Here is a 16,812-nt window from a genome sequence, read left to right as displayed (position 1 = left end):
TTCCCAAAGCTGGCCACTCTAGCGAGACGTTATCTCTTTATTCCCGGGACATCTGTGGCATTTGAAAAAAAAAAAATGTAAAAAAGAAATTATCACGGCTAAAAAAGCTCATTTTGTTATCAAACGATTAATTGACAGGCCTATGTCTGATCACATTAATATGAGTTTTAGAGATGCACCAATATTTTTATTTTGGCTGATGCTGATAAACCGTTTATTTTCATGTTTTGGAAGATATAGAAATTCTATATAAATTTGTCAAAAAGAATAATTAGAAATAACAAAGACCTAAACAACATTATACAGCATTAAAATTTATATTTATTTTGAGATTTGATAAATACATTCAACAGTCTTATGAATTTTTGTTTTAAAAGATTAACTTTGAGGACACACAGAGAAACAATATAGGGTCATTACCAATAAAAAAATAAATAAATAAAAATGTGTGTGTGTGTGTGTGTGTGTGTATGTATGTATATATATATATGAAACAGTTTTATTTTCAAGTAACTGATATTGACCAAACTCACTATATAGTAATGTATAATAACTATATACGGTAAATCATTATATTGGTATCAGTGATACTCGCCTTCATTCATAAAAAAGATGTCATCAAACAAATAATAGTACAAATATATTGTCTTTGTTGTTTCTACATTTAAGGATTGAATGTGAAATAGATATAGTATATTTAAAAACTTTAATATTAAGCGGGATTAATTGCGATTAATCACAATACATTTCTTAAAAAATATTTTAATTAGTTATTCCTTTTAATTAATCGTTGTTTTGTGAACTGATACCATTAAGACGACATCTTTTACGATTCATTTAGTGCTCAATCACTGTGCTAAATGTACAGTTGTGTTGAGTTTTATGAAGGGACATCATTTTAAGAGGCTCTTTGGCCTTGTGTGCTGTTAGAGACTATGACTCTGAACCAGGGGTTGAGGCGACGGGTTTTGTCGCCTTCCTTGTGGGAGACGTGAAAGGAATGCTGGGAAGGTAATGCACTTTTAATGGCCTGGTGCAGAGCCCTGCAGCTGTGACGGCCCGTGTAGCTGCGGCTCTGATTGATTACACGACTCCCAGGGGCCGGGGAGAGTGACGCAGCAGCTGCAATTCATCGTCAGGGCCGCTGGAGAACCAGTCGTGATTCAGCACAGCACCGTCCACACTGTTTTCCACACAGTGCTGCTCGTAAGGGAGGTGTTATTGTCTAGCCTGCTGGTGATTCATTTTTACATATATTAATTTTTAATCTCAGGCCATGGATAGGAACATGGCGCTTTTATTGAATCAGGTCAGCAAAGGCACTGAATACTGATGATGCAGAAGATTATTATGTGCTCATATGTAGTTTTAATTATTGGTTTACTTAATGCTCATCAAACTCCATGTTCTTATGACATGGAGACATTATTAGATGTGACTTGTGTTATCATGAGGTCATAAGAGTGTTGTAAGATGTAAATATACACAGATTACCATTCAAAAGTTTTACATCAGTAAATTTTTTTTAAAGAAATTAATACTTTTGTTCAGCAAGGATGCATTCAATCGATCAAAAGGGACAGCAAAGATGTATATTGTTACAAAAAGACTTTTATTTCAAATGAACAGGTTTTTTTTTCATGAGTTTTTAACTTTTTGTTTATTAAAGAATCCTGAAAAAATACTTCCACAAAAATATTAAGCAGCATGATTGTATTCAATATTGGTAATAATCAGAAATGTTTCTTGAGCACAACATCACATTAGAATGATTTCTGAAGGGTCATGTGACACTAAAGACTGGAGGAATGACACATGAATACATTACATTTTAATATAATTTCTTATTTTATTTTTTATTTTTACTGTATTTTTGATCAAATAAATGCAGCATATTTATATTTGTATTGGATGGTTACTTTTTGTAGAAACGCTAATAATTTCATAAAACTGTTAAATGTAATGTTTTGAAAATGTAAAAAGAAATGTTTAAATAAAAATTGTAGGCCTAAAATCACTTGTAGCATTTAATTACATTATAATTATTATAATTTTTTTTACATTTAGACAAAACATACAATTGAAAAATCAGTCCATGAAAATAATTTTCAGCTTATTACATGTACCAGAGTTTTAATATCAGTGCATATAGTGATAGTATATGAAAAGTATTTTATAGTATGCCTTTTTAAGAACATGAACAATTATTTCAGAAGTATTTTGCCTCCTTGTTATTGGTAATATATTCTCTTGTATTAGGGAGGTAATTCAGTCATTATTCATGACCTTTTCTCATGGCATGAGAGCTAGGATATGACACATGATGACAGTATAAAATGCCAAACATCTCTTTGAATATGTTCTGAGAGGTCACTGCTGGGTTATCAGAGACACTGGAGCTTGTGTGACATTCCACATGCTTGATTGCAGCCATGATGGGCCTCTCAAACACACACGGAAACAGGAAACAGATGTGCAGCCGCGCTGAGTTTCTGCATGCTAATCATTAAAGCTACAAACCTAAGGACTAATTCTCTCTCATCAGGCATCTTTCTAACCCTCTTGGGATACTTTAAACCTCATCCTGAAGTTAGTTTAATTATAACAAAATATTTTCAAGATGATTTTGCTCTGTTCAATTATTTATAGCTAGAAGAATAAGCGTTTACATACAGTACTTGTGTAAGTGGCATGTGTTTAGGGCTAAACTGGCATATTTAGCCTTTATTCACTCAATTGGAATTCTAATTATGATTTCAATCAAGTTTTAAACAGGCTTGAAATATTATCTTTAACAGAAAAAATGAACACCAGCTGCTGTTATCTAATATCGATTATGTCTGTAATTGTTTTATTTTCAGTATTTGCAAACAGCTTTTTCAGGAGCTCGGATAAAATGCAAATCTGTGAATTGCTCCTGTGTCTTTGCACATGTTGAACACTCTTATCTTAGACACACTGGAACTTGTTGGCTTCTGCAGAAGGCCAGAGGAAATGATGTCATGTAATACAAAGTGAATGTGAGAGCGGTCCAGAATTAATTGGATTAATGAGTCTTTGTAAATGAATTAGTGAGTGAGTTCAGTCAATATTCCCAGTCAATCAACTTGACTATATTGAACAAGATACCATGAGAGAGTCGCTCTGACCTCACAGAGAACAATTCCATACTGTAATTGATTTTGCAAATGCTGCAAATGCAGTTTATTTAACATGAAATCAAACTTGACCCTCTTAATTTCCTCAATTATGTCATTATGCTCAAGTCACTAGCACATGTTATTATAAGAAAAGAAACATCAGTGTTTTCATAATATTTCTTTGAATATAATAACTTTCCCACCACGGAAACCACTTTTGTACTGATGTGAAGGCAAGGAAAAATAATATTAACTTCAAGTCTAAGTCTAATTTTCCAGATCCAGTTAAATACAGAGTAATAAGGATGACTTGTTTCATTTCCTCCTGGATAATAAGTGAAATCTGTAACGAATGCTGTTTTGTGTTGTCTTCATTTGATTTCATTTGTAGCAAATTATGTTCATGTTGCCTGTAAAGACCTAATTTATTACCTGGAAAATGTACATTTACATTAATGCAGATGCTTAAAGCGACGCACTAAAATTGCATTGAAGGTATACAATTTTCAACTCCATGCATTCCCTGGAAAGTAAACATGTCATTCTTCAAATACCGGCATCGGTCGATAAGTTCCCTTTCAAGGGAACTTCGAACTGCATCCTCTAGGGGTCGCTATGGGGAATGCGTCGTCGTGACCCGTGTCTGAAGCATGCCTGTCGGATGCTTTCGAGGCGGAACTTTTGGCTGAGCACACAGTGCTCACATTCTCCCTCTTCTTCACTGTCGTCATTAACAGTTCTATCTAATACGGATAGAAGTCTGTCTAATAATGAGATAGAACGGATAAACAAAGGAATTAATGTATACAAAAAGTTTTATAACAATTGCTTTTATTTTATTAGTAATAGAAAGGCAAACATTATAATACTTTCTCGTTTGCCGTCATCATTAAACAAATCTTTGAATGACTAATAAACATTTAATTTCACAAATCTTGCAAACTCAGTCGAATCAGCTGTGAGATCTTGTGAAGTGTGCATGTGACCTGCATGATCGCGTGATCTCTGTGTGATGGTCGTTCCGTGTGAATTGAATGCTTTAAACTTTAAACCCATGATTTCAAATTATGCTACGCTTTATGCGTTTACCCGCTGTCATATTCGTTATTTTCACTGTGTGCTGTATGTAAAATGAGTGTTACCCTGGCTTTATTTGATAAAATATGATTCCCAATGCACACAAACTTCCCAAAATACTGAGTGCCCTGTTGGTTACAGTGTTTACTTCCTTTTTAATTATAATTTTTATTAAATATTTATTTATTTGTGAAAAATCGGCTGTCAAAAAAACAAAAACAATATCAGTCGTCCACTAATGTGACGTGGGTGTTATTACTGCTATGCTCTAGTCTATAATGTTTGTTTTGGTTAATTTATTCAAGGAATAATCAACTTACAGGTTGCCACATTGAGTTATAAAAAAAAAAAGATCAAAGTTATTGACACTGGAATTGTCATATGGTTTCTTCAGTAGTCAATCTTTAATTTAATTTAATCAACTTTAAAAAACAGTTTTTTTCTTGTGCTCAAGTAAATCTTTGAATTAAGAAAGCAATAGATTTCTAATGTAATTAAGTATTAAATAATATTTAATATGAAACGTAGTGCAGTAAAAAGTACAATATTATGCTTTGAATTAAAGTTTTCTAAAGAAAAACACTGATAAATTACTGACACTTCAAAAGTACTTTTACAGCAGAGTAAAAATACCTCCTCTGTAATTTACTCACCCCCGTGTCATCCCAAATGTTTGTGTCTTTCTTTCTTCAGTACAGAAAAGAAATCAAGCTTTTAAGAAAAACATTCAACATATAGTTGATTTCAGTGGTGTCCAATGGGCCGAAGGTCCAAATTTAATTCTAACAGCTTCAAAACAATCCTAGCAGAGGATTTAGGGTCTTATCTAATTAAATGCTTGGTCATTCACTTAAAAAAAAATCTATACTTTTTAAAGACCAATGCTCGTCTTGCACTCGCATTGTGCATTGTGTAATCACATTGGAAAAGTCACGGGTGGTTAGTTCTTCGTCTATGTATTGAGTCCATTTGAGTTTCTTTGCACATTCACCTCTTTTCAACTAAAGACAAGAACATCTTGGATGTCATGGGGGTGAGTAAACTATTAGGAAATTTTCATTCAGGAACTGAACTTCTCCTCTAACATTTGAACATAAGATGAACAGAAACTTCAAAACGACACAATTTATTTGCAATAGAAATCTTCTGTAACATTATAAATGACTTCACTGTCACTTTTGATCAATTTAATGTTTCCTTGCTCAAGAAAAGTCCAAATTCCTTAATATTATAATGTCCAATTGGCAAGCCATTTTATTTATTCACCAGAGCCATTTCTACTAACAAATGACATTGGTTGAGTTTAAATTTTAGGTTATATTATTTGAGTACTGTGGTATATCCAATGTGCAGTGGTGCCGTTTTTTTTTTTTTTTTTTGGAAAACCTTCGATATTAAAAGTAGGTATCATGTTTTGAATAAAATATCTTTGCTGCCAATACGTGGGGTTTCACAAACCTTTATTAAATCTTCAAAGTTACCCTCAAGCAGACATGCCAATTCCTTCGCCTCCAGCTTTGGGAGTCAAGGTACATAAAGGTAGAAGCGTTCTTATTCCTGTCGGCGGTGGCCTGAGGGGATCCACTGACAGCTTTATTTCACTACACCATCTCAACCGACCTTGGCTCATCTCAAAGCCCTTGTCCCTCCAGACAGACAATTTAGAGGTGCTGTCTCAAAACTGACCCGGGACGCCAGCAAACCGCCATCATTAACGTAAACCAAACATCGTCTTGGGAAAGGAGGGGCTGTTTTCTGGGTCTGTTGGCTCAAGGGCTCAAAGCACACATGGCTAATATTTCCACGTCAAGTTTGATTTTTTCTATATTGTTCTCACAATTGTCCCTGTGACGAGATTTGAATATAATTTTCTCTTTGAGTTGCTATGGTGACTGAAGCAGGGTCTCTGCGTGTGCCAGTTGCCATGCAGTGGTTTGTTAGAAAAGAAGTACAGACACCACTGCATGCTATCGAAAATTTACACAGCGCTGCATCTCGGTCAGTTTGCCTCCTGTTTTCATGGTTTACCCGTTTGGCCCACACGTTCATTTCCCAGGCCTCTCAATTTGTCTTGTGCTTGTAGTTTTTACTCTACTGACCTCATCTCTGTTGTTAAAAAAGGCCTCGGATCTCTTGTCCTGCCGGTGCAGGTGGGCATGACTCACAAATGGGCTTTCTTCCTACACAAACTCACACACACGGTTGAATTTACTGGAAAAGAGTGTCGTGAATCACAGATATTCTCACAGGTGCCTTGATGACTTTGCACACACTAAAGCACAAAGGCTGTTTGGGTCTATTGATTGAGATGTCATGATCTGTATTGATTGAGAAGTCAGGAAGCTCCGTGGTTAAATGTTTTCGGGATGGCAGTGTTGAACAGTAATGAGATGAACATAACGAGAAATAGATTAATAACCTCTCGTCTATTGTACAGGCTGTTATAATACAGTAGATAGATAACAATTTGCCCTTGGTTGTGAATTGCATTGTAACTTTCACCTATCAAACTTCATCACTTCTCAAAATAATAGTAATTATACTGAATGTGCACTACTTTGAATCTTAAAAGTATATATTTTTTTAAAAGTACTTGCAGATAAGGTAATATTAATGAAATAAAATGCCACTTACTGTAAGTATACTTAAAGAGATTTCTTTTTCTTAACAAGTGCACTCTGTAGTAATAATCAAAATAAAAAATAATACAATTTTACAGTACATTTTGGAATGACTGTTTCTATGTTTTGTTGTACTTTAAAGAAGTACACTTATTAAAACCCACTGTAGTGTTATTCAATATTACACTTACCATAAATGTTTGTCTGCACATTCAGAAATACACGTTAACTATATTTCAATAGAAGAAATTATGAAATTATGAAATCAGATGTACTTGAGTACCACTTAAGTCAGTCAAAAAAGCCCTGTAAATTTCCTTTAATACAGGTTTAAACTATAATACATTTTAATTTAATTGCAATTAGCATGCAGTTACGATGTAAATGAAAACCTTATGATGTTCTCCAGAGCACTATCACAAATATTCACTGGATATCGTTTATGGAGTTTTTCCCGTGGGTACTCGGAAGTGCTGTTTTTTTTTTTTTACTTAGCTTAGTTGCTTGTCATATAAATTTAGATTTAATATTTGCTTAGAATTATCACTACGGCCTACAAAATCACTTCTGACAAGTTAAAAAACTTTGATCGAAAGCTATTTAGATGTGGTTTGGTTTCTATTTGAAAAACGGCTCGATTTGATCCGGTGCTTTTATGAAAGACGGTAAGCTCTTAATGAAAAGATTATGGAAAGGGATCAATGCTGCTCAGTGTATCACGGCAAACGCGGTTGTGTTGGCGAGACGTTTAGATTAGCATCTGATTCAGACTTCCCCTCACCCAAGGGGGCGCAAATCTCATTCCACATACTTTATCGACTCAATATGTCTTGTGCAGTAGGATGCGGTTCCATCGCAGTACCCCAAGGACAAGATGAGAGAGTGACAATTTTGACACCATGACAATCAACACACATTCATAGACACTTGTCTCTTGAGAGAAATGTGTCCGTGTCCATTTGCATTTAGCAGTGTGACAGTTTCCCGAGACTGAAAGTGTCAGCTCATGTCAAAATTTCTGAACACAGGGGAATAACGCTGGAATTTTAAAAGGTCATATCAGTTTTAGCCTACGTGATTTATCATTTTCAGATCTAAACCATGTGTATTAAAACTAAAGTGTTTCATTTGCACAATTACTTTTATTGTTTGGGAAAACAGACAATCAACAGATTTGGCTGAGCTGGTGTTGTTATGTTGGGCTGGTTCTCTCACATGTAAAAATCATGACCCTATGTAATACAAAAAAATACCCAAGTTCATCATCATGCTATTAAAAGTTCAGGAATGCAATAGCATGATAATCAGATTATGATTAACCCCCGACTATCCTCTGTCCTGTAGAGAACCATGAGCACTGTGGAGGAGGAGCCGGACCACATGATACCATGAAGAGAAGCCTGCAGGCCCTGCCCCACCAGCTGCTGAGTAAGTCTCATTAATAAAGCCTTTTAATGCCATTTTATTTAAAGCCATTTATAGTGTATAGTTTTTAAAGCTCTGTTTTGTCATGATGGTTGACAAAGGATCCTTTGACCCTACTGTCCCATGTAATAATAATAATATAATTACAAAACATTTTAGGGCTGTAAAAGTTGACCTGTTAACTAGTGTTATTTTCTTCTTGTCGATTTACTTTAATTTAAACTTTAAATTTCAATTTATGATTTATATGAATTTAAGTTTTGATTCTTTTTATTTTGTATTTTTGTCAATTCTTTTATTAAATGTATGTATAGTTTTTATACATTTTTATTAATTAACTTTATTTAGTTATTGAGTTATTTTTAGCACTTTAAGTTGAACTAAACAAAAATGAGAAATGTTACTTTGGCAGCTGGCTGAAATTAATATACATTTAAGTTTTTATTTTTCATTTTAAATTAATGTTTTCAAGTAAAGAGTGTGCTTATGGTTTTAGTTTTAGTTGCAATATTATTGTGACATTCTGCCTTCTGAAGACTCACATTTATCTTGGAAACAAAAAGATATAACACATTTTCACTGAATAGATTGTTTGTTTATTAGGCGTATACAGCTTACACTACTTCTTATTCTTACACAGTATTAAAAAAAGTGTACTGTACATAACAGACGTTGTAGTTTCAGCATGTTTTTTGGTTAAGTCGATTAGCCAAGAAAATCTTGCTAATTAAATCAGTTTAAAACCCTTGTTGGGACACCAGCACACCTTCTGCTCATCCCAGATCTTTTATTTTGTCTCTTTACTCAGAACACTTGTAGAATATTAGTATTGGCGGCACACTCTTGATATCAGTCTGGCTGAGATCAAATATTAAAGTGTGAAATGTTTCAGGAACATGAGGTCGGATGGAGAAGGCTTCCTCCATTGTAGAACAACTTTAAAAAGAGATTTCATCACAGCAAATTCTGTTAGATGTAATGCTCAGAAAAACCTCTAACAAGAATTTCTGTGAAATATACTTTCCAGGCCCAGGTATATTTTAGCCATTTGTTCAAACTGATGTCAATGGAGAAAAAACAGTTTTCAGTGCTTGGAAAGATTCAGGTCATTTTTCTGTGTGAATGTGATTATTTCCCAGCTGAGCCCTTTATGACCTGAGGCTGTAAGGACACTATGGATCTGTTGTCTCTGTAGGTGACTTTAAAATATGTCTACATACTGTATGTGAAGTGTTTAGTAATCATAAATATAGATATGTGAAGTATAAATACATGTACAATACATGCATTATCGTACATTTGCACTTGCAATGCATATGCATTCACAGCATCTTAAACATAAGCATGTTGGATGTAAGCAATTTTATATATACACAAATGTTTATGAATCATTTTATTTCTATAGAACACTAGTACTGAATATATGTGACCTTGGAACACAAAACCAGTCATAAGGGTTATTTTTTTAATCATAAGACATGAATAAATAAGCTTACTTTAATCCCTTATAAACATTGCGTTTAAGTTGGCAGTTTCCTAACAAAGCAACTTGCAGCAGTAATTAATAAGGACCTTGCCAAACCTGGCTATTAGTAGGGGACGTCCACTTGCTTTTGGCCACAAAGTGTGCTTGTTATGTAACAAGTGCATTTCATGAGTCATAGTTAGTTTTGGAACTGAATAGTACTGATAACAAGAGCAATTTGCTTTGTTTCACTGTCAGTTTGTTTGTGTCTTTCGTGTCAGTCTGTTCATCAGCTCATCTAGGGATGGCACCATTTGTTTGAAGTAAACTGAATTTAGCTGATGGCTTTCTCATGCAGTTATGGTGTGATTGTTGTTCTCCCTGAAGTGCAGATGGGATTGTGAGGCTTATTTGAATACAATGGCTTTTGCCAAACAACATCCTAAATTGGCATTCAAAAGGAATGCTCAATCAAAAGTCCCAAAGGCAGAATGTTTCACTGCAAAGGCCATTATTTCATTGTCAGAACTATTTTGAGAAGCCGTAGCCCAGTGACATTACTAACATGCTAAGAATTTCCTGTTTAAAGTGTTTACTTCCTGTGCGGCCAAAGTAATTTGTTAGTGCCCCGGTAAATGAGAGACTTGATGTACTCTGTAAACAAATTGATTCCTTCCAGTGCCAAGTGCATCTTGCTCGTCCGCCCTCCTGATTGGATAAACATCTGCAAGTTCAGAGGCATTACAGAAGACCAACGCAACCTAAATCACACAAACAGGAAGTCATTATCAGAGGGTGTTATGGTTCCCGCCTTATCTATGAGCTCACATCTGCACCACCCTGCCCCTCCCTCAACACAGGAAGTACCCAAAGTGGCCCACAATTCTCTGGGGGATCCCTAACTTTAAAGACCACGGCTCCCAAAGAGACACCAGTGGAATTTATTCATTGGTTGGATTCATTGTTTTGGTTTTGTTCACATTTATAGCTTAAAATAATCCTTTGTGTGACGGTCAAAGAGCGATTTTATTTAGAATTTCACACTGTTAGCATGTCAACAGCTTAAATGTGAAAAGAGACTTTGGCAGATTTTTGGTTTTAGATAATTTTGTCTCTGTTTAAACCTGGTATTCCAGTTAAAGTGGTCAACATTTACATTACAGTACATCTGGTGTTTACATGCATCTCAAATGTGTTCTGTCAATATATCAGCTTTGTTCAGATTCTAATATTATAATATTAACACCTCATTAAAAGGCTACAATTCTCTATAATGGGGTACTCATAATGGGGTAACATTTTATTTTAAGGTGTCCTTGTTACACATGTAAACATGTACTAACTATTATTATAACAATACATTATGAATAATTGCATGCAAGTAACCCTAAGACAAACCCTAATCCTAACCCTAACCCTATAGTAAGTACATGTAGTTAATTAGTATTCCTCATTAATGAAATGTATAATGCACTGTAACAAGGACACCTTAAAATAAAGTCTAATGCGGAAATAAATAATGCATTTCATTTGTTAAAAAATACTACCGTTCACAAAATGAATGCTTTGAAGTGTTTTATGCTCACCAAGGCTGCAATTATGTAATCAAAAATACAGTAAAAATTACATTGTGAAATAATATTGTTATTCTTTGATATATTTTTAAAATGTAACTTATTCCTCTAATGGCAAAGTTGAATTTTCCTCAACCATTACTCTGGCCTTCACTGTTAAATGAATCCAGAAATCATTCTACTATGTTGATTTGGTGCTCCGGAAGCTTTTCAGTGCTGAAAACTGTTGTGTTGCTTATGATTTATTCTTGGAATTCTTTAAAAAATATAAAGTCCAACAGAAAAGCATCTATTTGAAGTTGAAATCCTTTGTAACTTTATACATGTCTTTTCTGTATTTAAAAAATGCTTCCTTGCTGGATATTTTTTTTTACATTTTTTTTTTATATTATATTTTTTTAGTTAACAAATTTTACTCTTCCCTTATATGGATGTTAAAGCCAGGTGTAATCTTGTCTCAGAATGTTTCTTATGTAACAGCTTGTTATACTTTTGTCTCAAGGCTAAAGGCGTAGCCCACTGCAGAATACTAATTTTAGCTGGTGTCCCAGACCATTTAATGTGACAGAGATTAAACACCATTTATGGAATTGTGAGGGGTCAAGTGAGGATTTAAAGGTTCATTACCAAAAGAACAGTGTTTACAATTTTATAGTGTTTACATGGAAATTGCCGGACTTGCCAGTTATTGAGCATCTCAGTAAAGCGCTATGCTAATCAATGCTTTGGCTAAACACCAAGAATAGCCTTTTCCCCTGTTCCTTCCTTTTTGCATTTTCTGCTTGACTTAGTGTCTAGTTTATTACCATGAACCAATGTTTAGTATGTGCTTCTCACTACAAGGAAGCTTGTTCAATTTTCCACTGGGTGCTCATCATGTGGAGTGGACATGTCTCTGCTCTGCTGCATGTGTGCACCCAGCAAAGCAGTAATACTGATGTCTGCTTGTGTCCTATTTTGGACGTTCCTTTTGAATGGACCTTATGTGCAGTAATGAACTGGAACTCATTTAAAGCTTCTGCCACACATGCAGATTTCCATTCTTCTCTGTACTGCATTACATCACATGGCTGTGTAAAGCATCACAAAAGATTAGATAGCCAAAACCAGCAAGTATAGGGTGTTTTTGTAGAATTGATTACCATCCTGACAGACATCCACAAATCTGTGTTCCACCAAGAGATTGGAGGACATCCGGGTTTGATTGATTAGGCCTTTATGGATGCTTAGTTGAGAAAAGATTTATACACAAATACACTATGACACAAATATATAATATTTATTAAGTCAAGTCACCTTTATTTATAAAGCGCTTTAAACAAAATACATTGCGTCAAAGCAACTGAACAACATTCATTAGGAAAACAGTGTGTCAATAATGCAAAATGATAGTTAAAGGCAGTTCATCATTGAATTCAGTGATGTCATCTCTGTTCAGTTAAATAGTGTCTGTGCATTTATTTACAAGTCAATGATATTGCTGTAGATGAAGTGACCCCAACTAAGCAAGCCAGAGGCGACAGCGGCAAGGAACCGAAACTCCATCGGTGACAGAATGGAGAAAAAAACCTTGGGAGAAACCAGGCTCAGTTGGGGGGCCAGTTCTCCTCTGACCAGACGAAACCAGTAGTTCAGTTCCAGGCTGCAGCAAAGTCAGATTGTGCAGAAGAATCATATGTTTCCTGTGGTCTTGTCCTGGTGGTCCTCTGAGACAAGGTCTTTACAGGGGATCTGTATCTGGGGCTCTAGTTGTCCTGGTCTCCGCTTTCTTTCAGGGATGTAGAGGTCCTTTCTAGGTGCTGATCCACCATCTGGTCTGGATACGTACTGGATCCGGGTGACTGCAGTGACCCTCTGATCTGGATACAGACTGGATCTGGTGGCTACGGTGCCATTTTTCTAATGATGTAGCAAGTACATAGGGTGTTATTGGGAAGTGTTTCCGGTTCCGGTTTACCTAATTAATGCAGCCTAAAAATCCTATAACGGATTTGGATATTAAAAGCATATTAGTATGTTATGTGTAAGCCAGGTTAAAGAGATGGGTCTTTAATCTAGATTTAAACTGCAAGAGTGTGTCTGCCTCCCGATCAATGTTAGGTAGGTTATTCCAGAGTTTAGGCGCCAAATAGGAAAAGGATCTGCTGCCCGCAGTTCATTTTGATATTCTAGGTATTATCAAATTGCCTGAGTTTTGAGAACGTAGAACAATTCTGAGGTGCTAAACCATTCAGGGCTTTATAAGTAATAAGCAATATTTTAAAATCTATACGATGTTTGATAGGGAGCCAGTGCAGTGTTGACAGGAACGGGCTAATATGGTCATACTTCCTGGTTCTAGTAAGAACTCTTGCTGCTGCATTTTGGACTAGCTGTAGTTTGTTCACTAAGCGTGCAGAAAAACCACCCAATAAAGCATTACAATAATCTAACCTTGAGGTCATAAATGCATGGATTAACATTTCTGCATTTGACATTGAGAGCATAGGCCGTAATTTAGATATATTTTTGAGATGGGAAAATGCAGTTTTACAAATGCTAGAAACGTGGCTTTCTATGGAAAGATTGCGTTCAATAGCACTCCTAGGTTCCTAACTGATGACGAAGAATTGACAGAGCAACCATCAAGTCTAAGACAGTGTTCTAGGTTATTACAAGCAGAGTCTTTAGGTCCTATAATTAACACCTCTGTTTTTTCAGAATTTAGCAGTAAGAAATTACTCGTCATCCAGTTTTTTATATCGACTATGCATTCCATTAGTTTTTCAAATTGGTGTGTTTCACCGGGCCGCGAAGAAATATAGAGCTGAGTATCATCAACATATCAGTGAAAGCTAACACCATGTTTCCTGATGATATCTCCCAAGGGTAACATATAAAGCGTGAAGAGTAGAGGCCCTAGTATTGAGCCTTGAGGTACTCCATACTGCACTTGTGATCGATATGATACATCTTCATTCACTGCTACAAACTGATGGCGGTCATATAAGTACGATTTAAACCATGCTAATGCACTTCCATTAATGCCAACAAAGTGTTCAAGTCTATGCAAAAGAATGTTGTGGTCAATTGTGTCAAATGCAGCACTAAGATATTAGAACTTATATATACCATAATATATGCTCAAGCATTCTGCAGCCCTATAGAAGTTAAGCAATGTGGAGAATTGGATGGATGGATGATATTATATATGTTACATTTTCCCTTAGTGCTGTAACGACGCGTCACACTGTTTACATCTCGCGTAATGGCATACTGGGAATGGAGAAAGTTGCATTCTATCACAAAAACAGAGACCACTGTTATCAAAAGTATGGGAATACTTCAAACAGAGGCCAAATAAAATGGCCATTTGTTCCCTTTGAAAAACCGATATGGTGTACCACGGCAGCACAACTGCGATGCACGAGCACCTCAGAAGAAAACATACTGGCGCCTTTCCGGTGTTATGGTTTAACTGGCTACCGTGTGATCTGGGGACCAACTTCCTGGTTCAGGTCTCTGCTGCAGATGTGATGGAACGAGCGCAGCAGACCGCCTACATTGGAAATAACGAACTTGAGCGCGCAAAAAAAGCGATATGTGAACGGCCCCTTAAAAGACAGAGCGCCACGAGACAACAGTCACAGACCACCAAGCTACCCAGAATCAGGTCCAGATCTCTGGAAACCATGCTAAACCATAGCAGAACCCTGACCACATTTTATGGTTGGTGATGCTAAAGAACATTTCATGACGTCTCAGGCAACTGTAAATTTGTGGCTACTGTGGTTTAATTATAAGCGCTATCGTAAACTCATATTTACCATAGTAAAATAATTTTCTTTGCCTCTTTATCTTTGTATACTGTAAAAACTTCAACCACATGGGTTGAAAATGAATAAAGTTTGAAATATTATATTAGAAGTTGTACTTATATTTTTTTGTAAAGTTATCCAAAGGATTCATTAGCTAATCAAAAAAAGAACATTAGATTAATTATTTATTGTAATAAAAATAATCATTAGAGTAGTCGACTAATCGAAAAAATAATCATTAGATTAGTCGACAGAAAAATAATCGTTAGTTGCAGCTCTATTTTCCCTGTTTTGTTGGAACATCTTTGTTTCCTGTGTTAGTTTTTTAGTCATTTGTAGTTTTATTTATGATTGATTGCCCCATGATTGTCTCCCCAGGTGTTCCTTGTTCCCTTTATAACCGGGCCTTAAATAATAAGGTTAATAAGGAAACACAAAAACACCATGGAGGATAATCATGAGAAAACAAGCATAAAACTACAAATGACTAAAAAACTAAAACAGGAATTTTAAAAAATAAAAGTCCAAACAAAACAGGCAACTTCTTTCAATATAAATGTATAAACAAATGTACTTTATACAAAGACTCAGAATGAGAAAAAAATATTAAAATCACATTCTTTTTTTTTTTTAGTTCTGACAGTGTTGTAAAGTAATGACCCAAAACAATTGCTGTTGTTAAAAATAATATCCCTATTAATGAATAAAAACATATTAGGAGATGATTTGCAGAATGTTCAGGCCTGTTAAAGGGGTCATATTATGCTTTTTTAAAGACCATTATTTTGTGTGTTTGGTGTAACAGAATATATTGACATGATTTAATGTTCAAAAAACACATTATTTTTCAAATACTGTACATTATTTTAGGTCCTCTATGCCCCGCCTCTCTCAAACGCGTCGTTTTCTACAAAGTCCCTGCTTCCGACAAGCTCTGATTGGCCAACTGACCCAGTGCATTGTGATTGGTCAAACACCGCAAGCACTCGTCGGAAATGTAACGCCCCTTTCCATAATTGCGAGTGTCATTTTTCAGATTGTTGTAGCAAAGTCAGAATTACTTCCTCTCCTAGGTTCACGAACCGGTCATCCATAAAATGCATTGCTGTTCTGTTGCAAGTAATCTTAAAGATTCCTAAATGCATCTACTTTCGGAAGGCCAAATAAAGTGTTTTTGCTTTCTCCTAGATACACACAGCAGCTCCTTGACATGGCTGCTTCAACACTTACTTTGGTTACTGAAACCACGCCTTCTTTCTTTGCGTGAACATTTGGGCGGCATTACGCAAATTTTCCCACATAGTGCCGTAGACATGTGGGGGTGGCTTGAACGAGCCGTTTTAGGGGGCGTGACAGAGTCTTAACTTTGATAAAGAATAACTCTTTGGATTTGAGACTTTAATCTTTGCAACTTTACAGATCGTCTTTATGCACCAAGAGTTTGTAACACCCCAAAGAGAAAGGAAAAAAATTAATTGCATCATATGATCCCTTTAAGCTCCATAAAGAACCAAAAGCAGCATAAATGAACAAAGTAGTTCATATGACTTGTGTAATATAAATCTTGTGCATTGTAATACAAGTCATACATTAGCTTTGTTTCATTTGCACATGTTGAAACTTTGGGTGCACTGGGATGGGATCAGCTACAATACTACAGCATCTTCTCCAATTTGTTTCACTTGTGGCAGTCAACACTGTTGCAGCCTCATA

At 35.6% G+C, this 16,812-nt stretch overlaps 1 protein-coding gene across 4 annotated transcripts in view; it reads left to right on the top strand.

The window, feature by feature from the left end:
- LOC132115972 (transmembrane protein 108-like) overlaps positions 1–16,812 on the top strand; it is a 65,672-nt gene that overhangs the window by 37,842 nt on the left and 11,018 nt on the right. For all 4 annotated transcript variants that reach the window (XM_059524431.1, XM_059524428.1, XM_059524430.1 and 1 more), the window contains one exon: positions 8,183–8,266. In XM_059524431.1, the coding sequence (XP_059380414.1) occupies positions 8,227–8,266 (40 nt within the window). In that variant the 5' untranslated portion in view covers positions 8,183–8,226. The remainder of the gene's footprint in view (positions 1–8,182; positions 8,267–16,812) is intronic.

Source organism: Carassius carassius, chromosome 35 (genome assembly GCF_963082965.1).
Source record: "Carassius carassius chromosome 35, fCarCar2.1, whole genome shotgun sequence".
Classification (NCBI taxonomy): Eukaryota; Metazoa; Chordata; class Actinopteri; order Cypriniformes; family Cyprinidae; genus Carassius; species Carassius carassius.
This window is presented reverse-complemented; position numbering and strand designations above follow the sequence as displayed.